This window comes from Ranitomeya variabilis, chromosome 1 (assembly GCF_051348905.1).
Source record: "Ranitomeya variabilis isolate aRanVar5 chromosome 1, aRanVar5.hap1, whole genome shotgun sequence".
Lineage (NCBI taxonomy): Eukaryota > Metazoa > Chordata > Amphibia > Anura > Dendrobatidae > Ranitomeya > Ranitomeya variabilis.
In genome coordinates, this window is record NC_135232.1 from 662,329,139 (window position 1) to 662,343,547 (window position 14,409).

General features: G+C 41.8%; 1 protein-coding gene across 11 annotated transcripts in view; it reads right to left on the reverse strand.

Moving 5' to 3' along the window:
- RYR3 (ryanodine receptor 3) overlaps positions 1–14,409 on the reverse strand; it is a 978,540-nt gene that overhangs the window by 141,499 nt on the left and 822,632 nt on the right. For all 11 annotated transcript variants that reach the window (XM_077263521.1, XM_077263512.1, XM_077263503.1 and 8 more), the window contains 3 exons: positions 13,474–13,521; positions 13,156–13,255; positions 10,854–10,933 (listed from right to left, as the gene is read on the reverse strand). In XM_077263521.1, the coding sequence (XP_077119636.1) occupies positions 10,854–10,933; positions 13,156–13,255; positions 13,474–13,521 (228 nt within the window). The remainder of the gene's footprint in view (positions 1–10,853; positions 10,934–13,155; positions 13,256–13,473; positions 13,522–14,409) is intronic.

The following is a 14,409-nucleotide window of genomic DNA, read 5'->3' on the forward strand; positions in this document are numbered from 1 at the left end:
TCCACTGCTGTTTCTGCATTACAAATACTGATGTGAAATACTGAACATGTGAACGAGACCTAATAGTTTAATTCACCAAAACCACTTAAAAAATTGCAGTGAAAAATGTCGTTGCAATATCTGCAGCTTTTTTATTCTTTCATTGCTTTCTACACGTGAAAACACACTGAAAGAAGTGACACGCTACAGATTTATAAAGTGCTACAGTTCTGAAATCCAGTCAGAAAACAAACAAGCGCCTGCAGGAGATTTCGGAAATCTCATATGTTTTGCTGGCACTTTATAAAGCAGCTTTGGCCATGTTCATATGCAGAATTTTTGCAGCTGTTCTTTCTGCAAATAAGAAGTTTACAACACAAGCAAAAACTGAGATTTTCAGAAATCTCCTGCACACCCTTTTATTTTCTCCTGACTGAATTTCACAACTGATGTCTTTTTCAAATCTGCAGAGTGTCGCTTTCAGCAATTTTTTTCACCCGTAGAAAGCAATGAAAAAGTTTAAAAAATGCGGCAAATGTTGCAACGTTGTTTTTCACTGCGTTTTTTGTGAATAACACTAACTTTATTAAACATGTACTGTTGACAAAATGCATACTGTGAAAAACAAACAGCAAAAGCTCTAAGGGTGTGTGCACAGTCAGTAAACGCTGCAGGTCGGCTGCTGTCTACTTGTGCAGCGTCCAACCTGCAGCGGCCAGATGTTACAGTATAGTGGATGGGATTTCAAGAAATTCCATCTCTACTATGTGTGCACTGACACCCGCACCTCACCCGCAGAGACGGACATGCGGTGCATCTTTCCAGACCCCAGCATGTCAATTTATATGGTGTAGACGCGAGTCTCCACAAGAGAAATCTCACACCTGCAATGTATAGGATGCGGTGATTCCGCACGGTTCAATGAACGCATGCGGAATCACCTGTGTTCAAAAGATGGCAGCACTTTGGATGCAGCACATGTCCGCTGCATCCAAAGGGCTGCCATTTCCGGATCCTCTGCACATACCCTAAAAAAATGGGTGTTTTGAAAGCAGTGTATTTACCGCCAAGAGAGCAGGTTTTGGCTGCAAAAAAAAAAAGCACCAAAAACGCTGATTCCTATGCACACCTGTACTATATGTGTAAGGTTTACCCTTATTGTTTCACATGGGAATTCATTTATTTCTATATAATAAATGCCCTGATTCAGCAGACAATATTCCTGTCTTGTGTCATCCAGACAGTAGTGACAGCAGATTATAAGCAGTGATTCAGTGACTGGTCAGAGCCTATGCTGATCCCTGCTGTATGTGACTGTGAAACCTGATCCTACAGCAAACAGCACAGAGCTCTGGGACCACATGAGTAAATCACAGCACTGAGGGGGTCTCAAGGGGGGGTTGGGAGAGATACCCTGGGACTACAGAGCAATGCACAGCATTATTCACTGCTGAACACCCTCTGGGCACTTCATACAGGGGCTGCAGAGACAGGGGGCCCCCTTTCTAGGTGGGGGCCCCAGGCGTCTGCCTGTGCCAAACGCCGGCCCTGGTGCCAGTGACTGATGGTGATGAGAGGACACTTCTGACAAGGAGATTCCTTAAGTTAGGGGGCTGTTTGTAGAAGAGAAGTGGTAGTTCATATACAACCCCCACATGAGCATCTTAAGGAAAATTGGTGCTGATCTCCAACCCATATTCCACAGAGACCACAAATTGAAAGACATATTCCCAGAACTACCACTTCTGGGAATATGACAGAGAAATAAAAATTTGTGAATTCAAACTAATGAAGATGTTCAATTCTTTGACACTAGGATTCAATTTAACACCTGGATTTATGAGTCACTACAAGGACACAATGCACACCTCCACCAGACGCACTCCAGTTAATTAAGGACACCTCTCCATTTGTAATAAGCTGCCTAATTTGATTTCCTTGGCTTATCTTTAGGAGGCATCACACCTCCTACCTCATGAACAAATGTCCTGCTGTAATATCCCTTAAATGTTGTGCTTTTTTCTTATTAATCTATCTGTAATCATGCCTGAAGAAGGAGCCGCTGTGCTCTGAAAGCTTGCAAACATATTATTTTCTGGTTAGTCAATAACGGTATCACTCCGAGAATATTTTTGTCATCACTGGGCAGAAAAGTATTCACATCAATTATGAAATAAAAATGTTACTAGAAGCTGGAACGCCCTTTTTGCTACCTTGTATACACACACGTATGAACAGAATGTGGTTGTGCACACACTAGACTCCATTTATCCACAATGTCCTGACTTCCCTTTCTTTTTACAAAATTACACAAGCTTTCACAGATTACCTAGTTTACATTTATCTGGCTTTCTTTTTCTGGTGTGACAATGAAATAACTGGGGAAAACCAATGTTTTTCACAGTTTAAGCACAATACCCCACAGATAGGAAAACCTGACAAGTTAGAACATATTAAATCACAATCAGATCCAAACAGCTTACCGTATTTATCATGTGCCTAAATCAATACATGGGGTGGAGGGACACGGCACCTTCTCATTACATTTAGGAAGTATAACTTTGAAACTCCGTTCTTAGATTATGCATTTCTATACTCATAGGTTTGACCCTATTTAATTATTCAGCTGCATGAGGACATATTAATGTTGTATTATATATCACTTTGGATATCTTCTTTAATTTACATAACCCTACCTCAGCAGAAGCACAGATATTTGTTATGGGATCATTGTGTATGGATTTTTATTGGATGCATAATCTGGAATTTTGAATACTTGCTTACAGCAAAATGTATTTAAGGAGAGAGTAGCCATACGTGTCCTTCACATCTGAGGTTACCAGGTTTAAATTATAAGTATTTGTAATTTGATTATTGAATAAACTATTATTAGATTGGAATTTAATCCTTTTTTGTGCTTTTTTTCTCTTCACCTATCACTGATTATGTGATTACAGTGTGACAGACGGGTTTAAAAGAGATAGAACATACACTCACCGGCCACTTTATTAGGTACACCTGTCCAACTTCTTGTTAACACTTAATTTCTAATCAGCCAATCACATGGCGGCAACTCAGTGCATTTAGGCATGTAGACATGGTCAAGACAATCTCCTGCAGTTCAAACCGAGCATCAGTATGGGGAAGAAAGGTGATTTGAGTGCCTTTGAACGTGGCATGGTTGTTGGTGCCAGAAGGGCTGGTCTGAGTATTTCAGAAACTGCTGATCTACTGGGATTTTCACGCACAACCATCTCTAGGGTTTACAGAGAATGGTCCGAAAAAGAAAAAAAATCCAGTGAGCGGCAGTTCTGTGGGCGGAAATGCCTTGTTGATGCCAGAGGTCAGAGGAGAATGGGCAGACTGGTTCGAGCTGATAGAAAGGCAACAGTGACTCAAATCGCCACCCGTTACAACCAAGGTAGGCCTAAGAGCATCTCTGAACGCACAGTGCGTCGAACTTTGAGGCAGATGGGCTACAGCAGCAGAAGACCACACCGGGTACCACTCCTTTCAGCTAAGAACAGGAAACTGAGGCTACAATTTGTACAAGCTCATCGAAATTGGACAGTAGAAGATTGGAAAAACGTTGCTTGGTCTGATGAGTCTCGATTTCTGCTGCGACATTCGGATGGTAGGGTCAGAATTTGGCGTAAACAACATGAAAGCATGGATCCATCCTGCCTTGTATGAAGCATCTTTGGGATGTGCAGCCGACAAATCTGCGGCAACTGTGTGATGCCATCATGTCAATATGGACCAAAATCTCTGAGGAATGCTTCCAGCACCTTGTTGAATCTATGCCACGAAGAATTGAGGCAGTTCTGAAGGCAAAAGGGGGTCCAACCCGTTACTAGCATGGTGTACCTAATAAAGTGGCCGGTGAGTGTATGTTTGGTGCTTTTTCATGGCCAGCTCTCTTTTACATAGTTACATAGTTATTAAGGTTGAAAGAAGACTGTAAGTCCATCTAGTTCAACCCATAGCCTAACCTAACATGCCCTAACATGTTGATCCAGGGGAAGGCAAAAAAACCCCATGTGGCAAAGAGTAACTCCACCATGGGGAAAAAAATTCCTTCCCGACTCCACATACGGCAATCAGACTAGTTCCCTGGATCAACGCCTTATCAAGGAATCTAGTGTATATACCCTGTAACATTATACTTTTCCAGAAAGGTATCCAGTCCCCTCTTAAATTTAATTAATGAATCACTCATTACAACATCATACGGCAGAGAGTTCCATAGTCTCACTGCTCTTACAGTAAAGAATCCATGTCTGTTATTATGCTTAAACCTTCTTTCCTCCAGACGTAGAGGATGCCCCCTTGTCCCTGTCTCAGGTCTATGATTAAAAAGATCATCAGAAAGGTCTTTGTACTGTCCCCTCATATATTTATACATTAACATAAGATCACCCCTTAGTCTTCGTTTTTCCAAACTAAATAGCCCCAAGTGTAATAACCTATCTTGGTATTGCAGACCCCTCAGTCCTCTAATAACCTTGGTCGCTCTTCTCTGCACCCGCTCTAGTTCAGCTATGTCTTTCTTATACACCGGAGACCAGAACTGTGCACAGTATTCTAAGTGTGGTCGAACTAGTGACTTGTATAGAGGTAAAATTATGTTCTCCTCATGAGCATCTATGCCTCTTTTAATACATCCCATTATTTTATTTGCCTTTGTAGCAGCTGCCTGACACTGGCCACTGAATATGAGTTTGTCATCCACCCATACACCCAGGTCTTTTTCATTGACGGTTTTGCCCAGAGTTTTAGAATTAAGCACATAGTTATACATCTTATTACTTCTACCCAAGTGCATGACCTTACATTTATCCCCATTAAAGCTCATTTGCCATTTATCAGCCCAAGCTTCTAGTTTACATAAATCATCCTGTAATATAAAATTGTCCTCCCCTGTATTGATTACCCTGCAGAGTTTAGTGTCATCTGCAAATATTGAAATTCTACTCTGAATGCCCCCTACAAGGTCATTAATAAATATGTTAAAAAGAAGAGGGCCCAATACTGACCCCTGTGGTACCCCACTGCTAACCGCGACCCAGTCCGTGTGCTCCATTAATAACCACCCTTTGTTTCCTATCCCTGAGCCAGCTCTCAACCCACTTACACATATTTTCCCCTATCCCCATTACTCTCATTTTATGTAACAACCTTTTGTGTGGCACCGTATCAAAAGCTTTGGAAAAGTCCATATATACTACGTCCACTGGGTTCCCTTGGTCCAGTCCTGAACTTACCTCTTCATAGAAGCTGATCAAATTAGTCTGACATGAACGGTCCCTAGTAAACCCGTGCTGATACTGGGTCATGAGGTTATTCCTCTTCAGATACTCCAGCATAGCATCCCTTAGAATGCCCTCCAGGATTTTACCCACAGTAGAGGTTAAACTTACTGGCCTATAATTACCGAGTTCAGTTTTTGCCCCTTTTTTGAATATTGGCACCACATTTGCTATACGCCAGTCCTGTGGTACAGACCCTGTTATTATGGAGTCTTTAAAGATTAAAAATAATGGTCTATCAATGACTGTACTTAGTTCCTGCAGTACTCGGGGGTGTATCCCATCCGGGCCCGGAGATTTGTCAATTTTAGTTATTTTTAGCCGCCGCTGTACTTCCTGCTGGGTTAAGCAGGTGACATTTAATGGGGAATTTTTATCACTAGTCATTTTGTCTGCCATGGGATTTTCTTTTGTAAATACTGATGAAAAAAAGTCATTTAGCATATTGGCTTTTTCCTCATCCTCATCCACCATTTCACCCAGACTATTTTTAAGGGGGCCAACACTGTCATTTTTTAGTTTCTTACTATTTATATAGTTAAAGAATATTTTGGGATTATTTTTACTCTCTCTGGCAATGAGTCTCTCTGTCTCAATCTTTGCTGCCTTGATTTGCTTTTTACAGAATGTATTTAATTTTCTGTATTTATTTAATGCCTCCTCACTACCTACTTCCTTTAATTCTCTAAATGCTTTCTTTTTGTCCCTTATTGCGCCCCTTACAGCTCTATTTAGCCATATTGGTTTCCTCCTATTTCTAGTATGTTTATTCCCATACGGTATATACTGTGCACAGGTCCTATCCAGGATGCTAATAAATGTCTCCCATTTTCTTTGTGTATTTTTGTGTCTCAGGATATCGTCCCAGTTAATTGCACCAAGATCCTCTCTCATCCGTTGGAAATTTGCCATCCTGAAGTTTAGTGTCCTTGTCACCCCCCTACTACCCATCTTATTAAAGGTTACATGAAAACTTATTATTTTGTGATCACTATTCCCCAAGTGACCCCCAACACTTATATTTGATATGCGGTCTGGCCTGTTGGTTAATATTAGGTCTAGCAGTGCCCCCCTCCTTGTTGGGTCCTGAACCAGTTGTGAAAGGTAATTGTCTCTCATAGTTGTCAAAAACCGATTACCTTTGCTGGAACTGCAGGTTTCTGTTCCCCAATCTATTTCAGGGTAGTTGAAGTCCCCCATAATAATGACTTCTCCTTGAGTCGCAGCTTCATCTATTTGCTTTACGAGGATATTCTCCATTGCTTCCATTAGTTTTGGAGATTTATAACAAACCCCTATCAGTAATTTATTATTTTTTCCCCCTCCCCTTATCTCCACCCACAGAGACTCTACATTTTCATTAGATTCACCTATATTATCACGCAGGATGGGTTTTAAGGTCGATTTTACATACAGACACACCCCACCCCCTCGCTTATCTGTACGGTCATTTCTGAAAAGGCTATAGCCCTGCAAGTTAACAGCCCAGTCATGGCTCTCATCCAGCCACGTCTCAGATATCCCCACCATGTCATAATTATGCTCCAACAACATTAGTTCTAATTCATCCATTTTGTTGGCGAGGCTTCTGGCATTAGTATACATGCACTTGATGTTACTCTCTGTACCTCTATTCTTTCTTAAATTACTAACTGTTCTAACCCCACCCCCCATGCCACCGCCACCCCCAACTTCCTTATTTGTGCCCAGGTCTCTATCTGCACTATCTTCCCCTCCTATAAAATGAATACCCTCCCCCCCAATCCCTAGTTTAAACACTCCTCCAACCTTCTAACCATTTTCTCCCCCAGCACAGCTGCACCTTCCCCATTGAGGTGCAGCCCGTCCCTAGCGTAGAGCCTGTAGCCAACTGAGAAGTCGGCCCAGTTCTGCAGGAACCCAAACCCCTCCTTCCTACACCAATTCTTGAGCCACTTATTAACCTCCCTAATCTCCCGTTGTCTCTCTGGCGTGGCACGTGGTACAGGCAGTATTTCGGAAAATACCACGTTGGAGGTCCTTGCTTTCAGCTTGCAGCCTAATTCCCTGAAATCATCTTTAAGGACCTTCCACCTACCTCTAACTTTGTCATTTGTGCCAATGTGCACCATGACCGCTGGGTCCTCACCAGCCCCTCCCAGTAATCTGTCCACCCGATCAGCGATGTGTCGGACTCGAGCGCCAGGTAGGCAGCACACCGTCCGACGATCCCTGTCTTTGTGACAGATTGCCCTATCTGTTCCCCTAATAATTGAGTCCCCCACTACCAGCACCTGTCTGGCCTGCCCTGCTCTCCTTTTTCCCTCCTTACTGGAGCAGTCACTCCTCCGGCTTTCAGAGGACATGCCTGGCTGCAGCAGTGCTACCCCTGTACTGGCACCCCCCTCATCTGCCAACTTAGCAAACTTATTGGGGTGTGCCAGATCAGGACTAGCCTCCCTGGCACTCTTCCCTCTACCCCGCCTTCTATCTGTCACCCAGCTAACTGCCACACTGTCCTGCAGCTCCATCCTACCATCCCCCTCCTCATCTATCCCATTGAGCGTCTGCTCTGTGAGCAGAAGACTCCTCTCCATGTTGTCTATGGATCTCAGTGTTGCCAGCTGCACATTTAGATCCAGTATCTGGGTTTCCAAATGCACAATGTGCTCACATCTCGCACAGCAGTATGCACCCTCGACCGGCTGGTCAAGGACTGCATACATGTGGCAAGATGTACACTGGATGGCATTAACAATTGTGGAGCACATTTCCTAATGGGGATTGCACCACACAGAAACGTTAATTAAAAATAAATACAAAGTATTAATTAAACCAAAAAAAAAAAAAAAAAAAACAGAAGCAATTCCTCCCTTGGAAACTCCCTGATTCCAAAGTCACTGAATCACAAGTCACACACTTACCGCCGTTCACACTTACACTCAGGTCACACTCAGCTCGTTCACACTCGCTGTGCTGAAGATTTATAGATTTTTTTTTTTTTTCTCTCTATCTCCCCTCAACAGCAATCCACCTTGCTGTTCAGATGCACTTCCAAAAAGGACTTGAGCCCCAAACAGCTGCCCCTTATATCCCCTTAATTATGAGCCCCCACCCTAAGTTAACTCCATATGAATATAGCTACTCCCAATTCAGCAACTCACTCCAATTCACACAGGTATTTGTTAAAGGCCTTCCAAATACCTCTTCACTGAATCACAAGTCACACACTTACCGCCGTTCACACTTACGCTCAGGTCACACTCAGCTCGCTCACACTCGCTGTGCTGAAGATTTATAGATTTTTTTTTTTTTTCTCTCTATCTCCCCTCAACAGCAATCCACCTTGCTGTTCAGATGCACTTCCAAAAAGGACTTGAGCCCCAAACAGCTGCCCCTTATATCCCCTTAATTATGAGCCCCCACCCTAAGTTAACTCCATATGAATATAGCTACTCCCAATTCAGCAACTCACTCCAATTCACACAGGTATTTGTTAAAGGCCTTCCAAATACCTCTTCACTGAATCACAAGTCACACACTTACCGCCGTTCACACTTATGCTCAGGTCACACTCAGCTCGCTCACACTCGCTGTGCTGAAGATTTATAGATTTTTTTTTTTTTTTCTCTATCTCCCCTCAACAGCAATCCACCTTGCTGTTCAGATGCACTTCCAAAAAGGACTTGAGCCCCAAACAGCTGCCCCTTATATCCCCTTAATTATGAGCCCCCACCCTAAGTTAACTCCTTATGAATATAGCTACTCCCAATTCAGCAACTCACTCCAATTCACACAGGTATTTGTTAAAGGCCTTCCAAATACCTCTTCACTGAATCACAAGTCACACACTTACCGCCGTTCACACTTACGCTCAGGTCACACTCAGCTCGCTCACACTCGCTGTGCTGAAGATTTATAGATTTTTTTTTTTTTTCTCTCTATCTCCCCTCAACAGCAATCCACCTTGCTGTTCAGATGCACTTCCAAAAAGGACTTGAGCCCCAAACAGCTGCCCCTTATATCCCCTTAATTATGAGCCCCCACCCTAAGTTAACTCCATATGAATATAGCTACTCCCAATTCAGCAACTCACTCCAATTCACACAGGTATTTGTTAAAGGCCTTCCAAATACCTCTTCACTGAATCACAAGTCACACACTTACCGCCGTTCACACTTACGCTCAGGTCACACTCAGCTCGCTCACACTCGCTGTGCTGAAGATTTATAGATTTTTTTTTTTTTTCTCTATCTCCCCTCAACAGCAATCCACCTTGCTGTTCAGATGCACTTCCAAAAAGGACTTGAGCCCCAAACAGCTGCCCCTTATATCCCCTTAATTATGAGCCCCCACCCTAAGTTAACTCCATATGAATATAGCTACTCCCAATTCAGCAACTCACTCCAATTCACACAGGTATTTGTTAAAGGCCTTCCAAATACCTCTTCACTGAATCACAAGTCACACACTTACCGCCGTTCACACTTACGCTCAGGTCACACTCAGCTCGCTCACACTCGCTGTGCTGAAGATTTATAGATTTTTTTTTTTTTTTCTCTATCTCCCCTCAACAGCAATCCACCTTGCTGTTCAGATGCACTTCCAAAAAGGACTTGAGCCCCAAACAGCTGCCCCTTATATCCCCTTAATTATGAGCCCCCACCCTAAGTTAACTCCATATGAATATAGCTACTCCCAATTCAGCAACTCACTCCAATTCACACAGGTATTTGTTAAAGGCCTTCCAAATACCTCTTCACTGAATCACAAGTCACACACTTACCGCCGTTCACACTTACGCTCAGGTCACACTCAGCTCGCTCACACTCGCTGTGCTGAAGATTTATAGATTTTTTTTTTTTTCTCTCTATCTCCCCTCAACAGCAATCCACCTTGCTGTTCAGATGCACTTCCAAAAAGGACTTGAGCCCCAAACAGCTGCCCCTTATATCCCCTTAATTATGAGCCCCCACCCTAAGTTAACTCCATATGAATATAGCTACTCCCAATTCAGCAACTCACTCCAATTCACACAGGTATTTGTTAAAGGCCTTCCAAATACCTCTTCACTGAATCACAAGTCACACACTTACCGCCGTTCACACTTACGCTCAGGTCACACTCAGCTCGCTCACACTCGCTGTGCTGAAGATTTATAGATTTTTTTTTTTTTTTTCTCTATCTCCCCTCAACAGCAATCCACCTTGCTGTTCAGATGCACTTCCAAAAAAAAATACCATTAAAAAGCACAAGATTGTACAATCTACTCACAAAGCACTCATTTAAAGGGAACCTCCGGGGACGATAATGCAGCAAGAGGAGGCGGCGCACACAGGCCCGGAGTGACGGCTGTGCTGCGTCTGATTAGAAAGGAAAGTCCCGCCTCCCTGGCGATTTCAGGGTATGTGGGGGCGCATTTTATAAGTGATTATTTCAGCGTGTGCAGGCATCATAACTAAAAGAGCCACCTTGTCAGAATGCAGCATTAGTGCTGCACAAGGTGGCTCTTTTAGTTACAAATGCCTGAGGGGGGTGACAGGTTCCCTTTAACTAAAATAGTAGGAAACGCAATGAGTATATTACCTGTTGTACAACAGTATTTCCACCATTCAGAATTGCAATTCCAAGTTTTAGCGTCTCTACAACCATCGGGCCCATTTCACCTGTATAGGAAATGAGATCTAATTGTCAGGAAACAGTTTCAGGACAGTGAAATATTAAGGCTTTCTTAAAGTATATATGAACATATGTAAGAGACATTTCGCCACACTTCCATACAGCCATGACTGCAGTGAGCACCATAATACACCCTTTTTAATCATGCCCACTCATTACAAAAACTTTTTCCTCTTAATTACAGTATTGATTTTATTGGGTGATGGTGTCAATAAAATTAAATACCATATTTTCTTCCTGTTGTGACTTAAAAAAACAAAATCCCACAATGGTGTAATATACAAATATAAAGTGATTGCCACAAATTTTTTTTTATAATAATGTACAAAAGAGAAACCGCATAATTAATACAATAAATGTAAGCAAAAAGGCAAAAAATGTAGTTGGGTGTCAACAAAAACCCGTTCTACACATACAGAGAAGACTAGCATTTTCACAATACTTTCATTTTGCTTCAGATTTGATTTGCCTTCAAAGTAATTTCCGACCCTTTTGTAGTCATGTTGTTTTTGGATACAGGATTCTGTGCTATTCTTTTCAAATTTCATTCAAGTCTGACATGTCACTTCATGTGGCAAGAACTCTGGAATATTTTAACACAGCCTAGTGATTTTGAGATTTGTTGCTTTTTATCATGACACATTGTACTTTATGTTAATGGTTATTTATTACTAGTGATGAGCGAATATACTCGTTACTCGAGATTTCCTGAGCACGCTCGGGGGTCCTCCGAGTATTTTTTAGTGCTCGGAGATTTAGTTTTTATTGCCGCAGCTGAATGATTTACAGCTATTAGCCAGCATAAGTACATGTGGGGGTTGCCTGGTTGCTAGGGAATCCCCACTTGTAATCAAGCTGGCTAATAGCTGTAAATCATTCAGCTGCGGCAATAAAAACTAAAACTCCGAGCACTAAAAAATACTCGGAGGACACCCAAGCGTGCTCAGGAAATCTCGAGTAACGAGTATATTCGCTCATCACTATTTATTATGCTTTGTTTATATATCATCATATTCTGCAGCACATTACAGACCTTATCATCGCTGTCCCCATCGGAGCTCACAATCTAAATTCCTTATCAGTTTATCTTTGGAATGTGGGAGGAAACCAGAGTACCTGGAGGAAACCCACTTAAACACAGGGAGAACATACAGACTCCTTGCAGATGTTTTCCTTGGTGGGATTTGAACCCAGGACCCCAGCACTGCAAACTAGAGTGCTGACCACTGAGCCACATTGTTGCCCTAAATGGTAAATTTAGGTAGATATTTTTTATTAATAAAGGCAAAACATGTCAGAAATGTGAAAAAAAAAATCAATACATTAGCAGTTTTCAAAACTTTGAATGATTATCCCTTTAATTCAGATAGTCATACCACAGTTGCCTTTTGTCTGCCTTATATCAGCACTATTTATCAAAAGTAATTTTATTTTGTTAGGATGCTAGAAGTTTTAACACTATAGCAGCAATTTTCCTTTCCTTTTTTCAAGGAAATGGACAAAGCTTATTTTTTAGTTATGCATTCAGTTTTGAAGTGACTTTGGGGATCTATTTATCAATCCTCCACCCCCCCCCCCAAAAAAAAAGTGATATAATTTTAACAACTGCACCCTTCAACATATTTCAAACTGCTGTCAGGTCGTTTATTAACTCTCCAGGTGCTTTTCAGGAATTAATGTGGCATACAAATTTTTATTTTTACCACTAGAAGGTTTCTTCCATCAGAATAGCTAGCAGACTCTATGGCCTTTATTTGGTAAAGAATTGCCGTGGCAACCATCAGGACCACACAATCATGATCTGGATGCCGATGGGGTTAAAAAGGGAGCCCCACACTCTGTTATCCATCTAGATGCCATAGTCATCATTTACAGCAACATCTATGGGGCTAATTGGCCTTGGTCGGTGCCAACACCAACCGTGGCTGATATCACCTATAGTGTACAGCCGATTACTACACCAATCTAAGTTCCATTTTTTTGATGGACATCTAAATCTCCAGCGTAGACATAATGTAAGGTTGCATGAAAGCCTACGGCTGTGGTGTTACACATTATGCAGTTAGCTCCCTCTAGTGGTGGACAAAACAAATGGAGTTCTTACCGCTATAAAGTCACATTAATAAATGATTCAGCATACACCACCTATTTAGATAATAAACCCAATGTTTAGGACAGAAGAACGAAAAGGAGAAAGAAGTATTATTACCTTTACTTGCACTGATCATCTGCAAAACCATCTCAGCAGCCCCCCTTTCGTGAAGACGAGCCTGCTGATACAAGGTCTTTTGTTTTTCCATTTCTTTCTCCTATAAACAGACAGGAGAAATGTGAAGTGAATATGTTCTCCTTGCTACATCCAGGGAGACCTATGGATAATTTAGCATACTATTTAACTGTATCTGCTGGGGATTGTGCAGCAGCGATGAAACATTGCTGTAATTATCCTATAGAAGAAATAGCATTATACTTAAACAGAACACAACACAGAGGTCAAAATTAACAGTAAAAGACATAAATATCTTACTTCAAACGTCTTCTCTTTTTCCTCATCTTCCTCTTCATTTTGACAGCTCTGCAATTGGAAGGAGCAGAAAGTGAACATTGGCTACAGCAAAGGATGGGGGTCACATACTTTTTATTGATCCATAATAACAGCTAGAACTTTCAGAGAAAACAAAATTTTAAACCAAGGAAAAGAGGTTTAACAGTATGCTGTAGTATATAGATGATAGCTATACATCCAAAATAGCAGTTTAGTGCCTATCCAATTTATATCCTGAAAGGATGGGGGCCAAAGATAGGGAAAAAGGCAGAGAAAATAGTGTTGGTTAATGGTAATTAGATACATGCCAGTATAGAAACACAAACGAGTCTAACAGTCTTTGAAAGGAATCTGCCACCAAGTTTTTGCCACCTAATCTGAGAGAAGTATAATGTAGGGGCAGAGATGCTGATTCCAGTGATGTGTCACTTACTGGACTGATTGCTGTAGATTTGATAAAATTACTGTTTTATCAGCAGGAGATTACCGTATTCCTAAACAACTAGTAAACATAAGCTTTCTTTAATCCCGCCCCCAACACTGTTTGGCAGCATTCTGCTTATGCACAGTATATACATAAACCTGCCAAAGGTGTGGGTGGCTTGCAGAACTGGTAGATCTGCAGCAGATTAATTATCAAACCTGCAGCAGGCAGCCCAGCAAGTGCAAATGATGACTGGATCCAGGGTCTCTGCTCCTACATCATGCTGTTCTCAGATGAAGCAAATCTGGCTACATATACCGTTGAAATTTTTATTAGCATTGCTCGACTATTAAAGATGGAAATATCCAAGGATCCATATAACTTTTATTCTGTGTTTATCCAAAAGAAGGTAAAATGTAAGCCTAATCCATGTGAGGTACAAAGGTTCTATAGACAAGTTTGTCAACAGCAGAATTTGCCACTTGGTACATTCA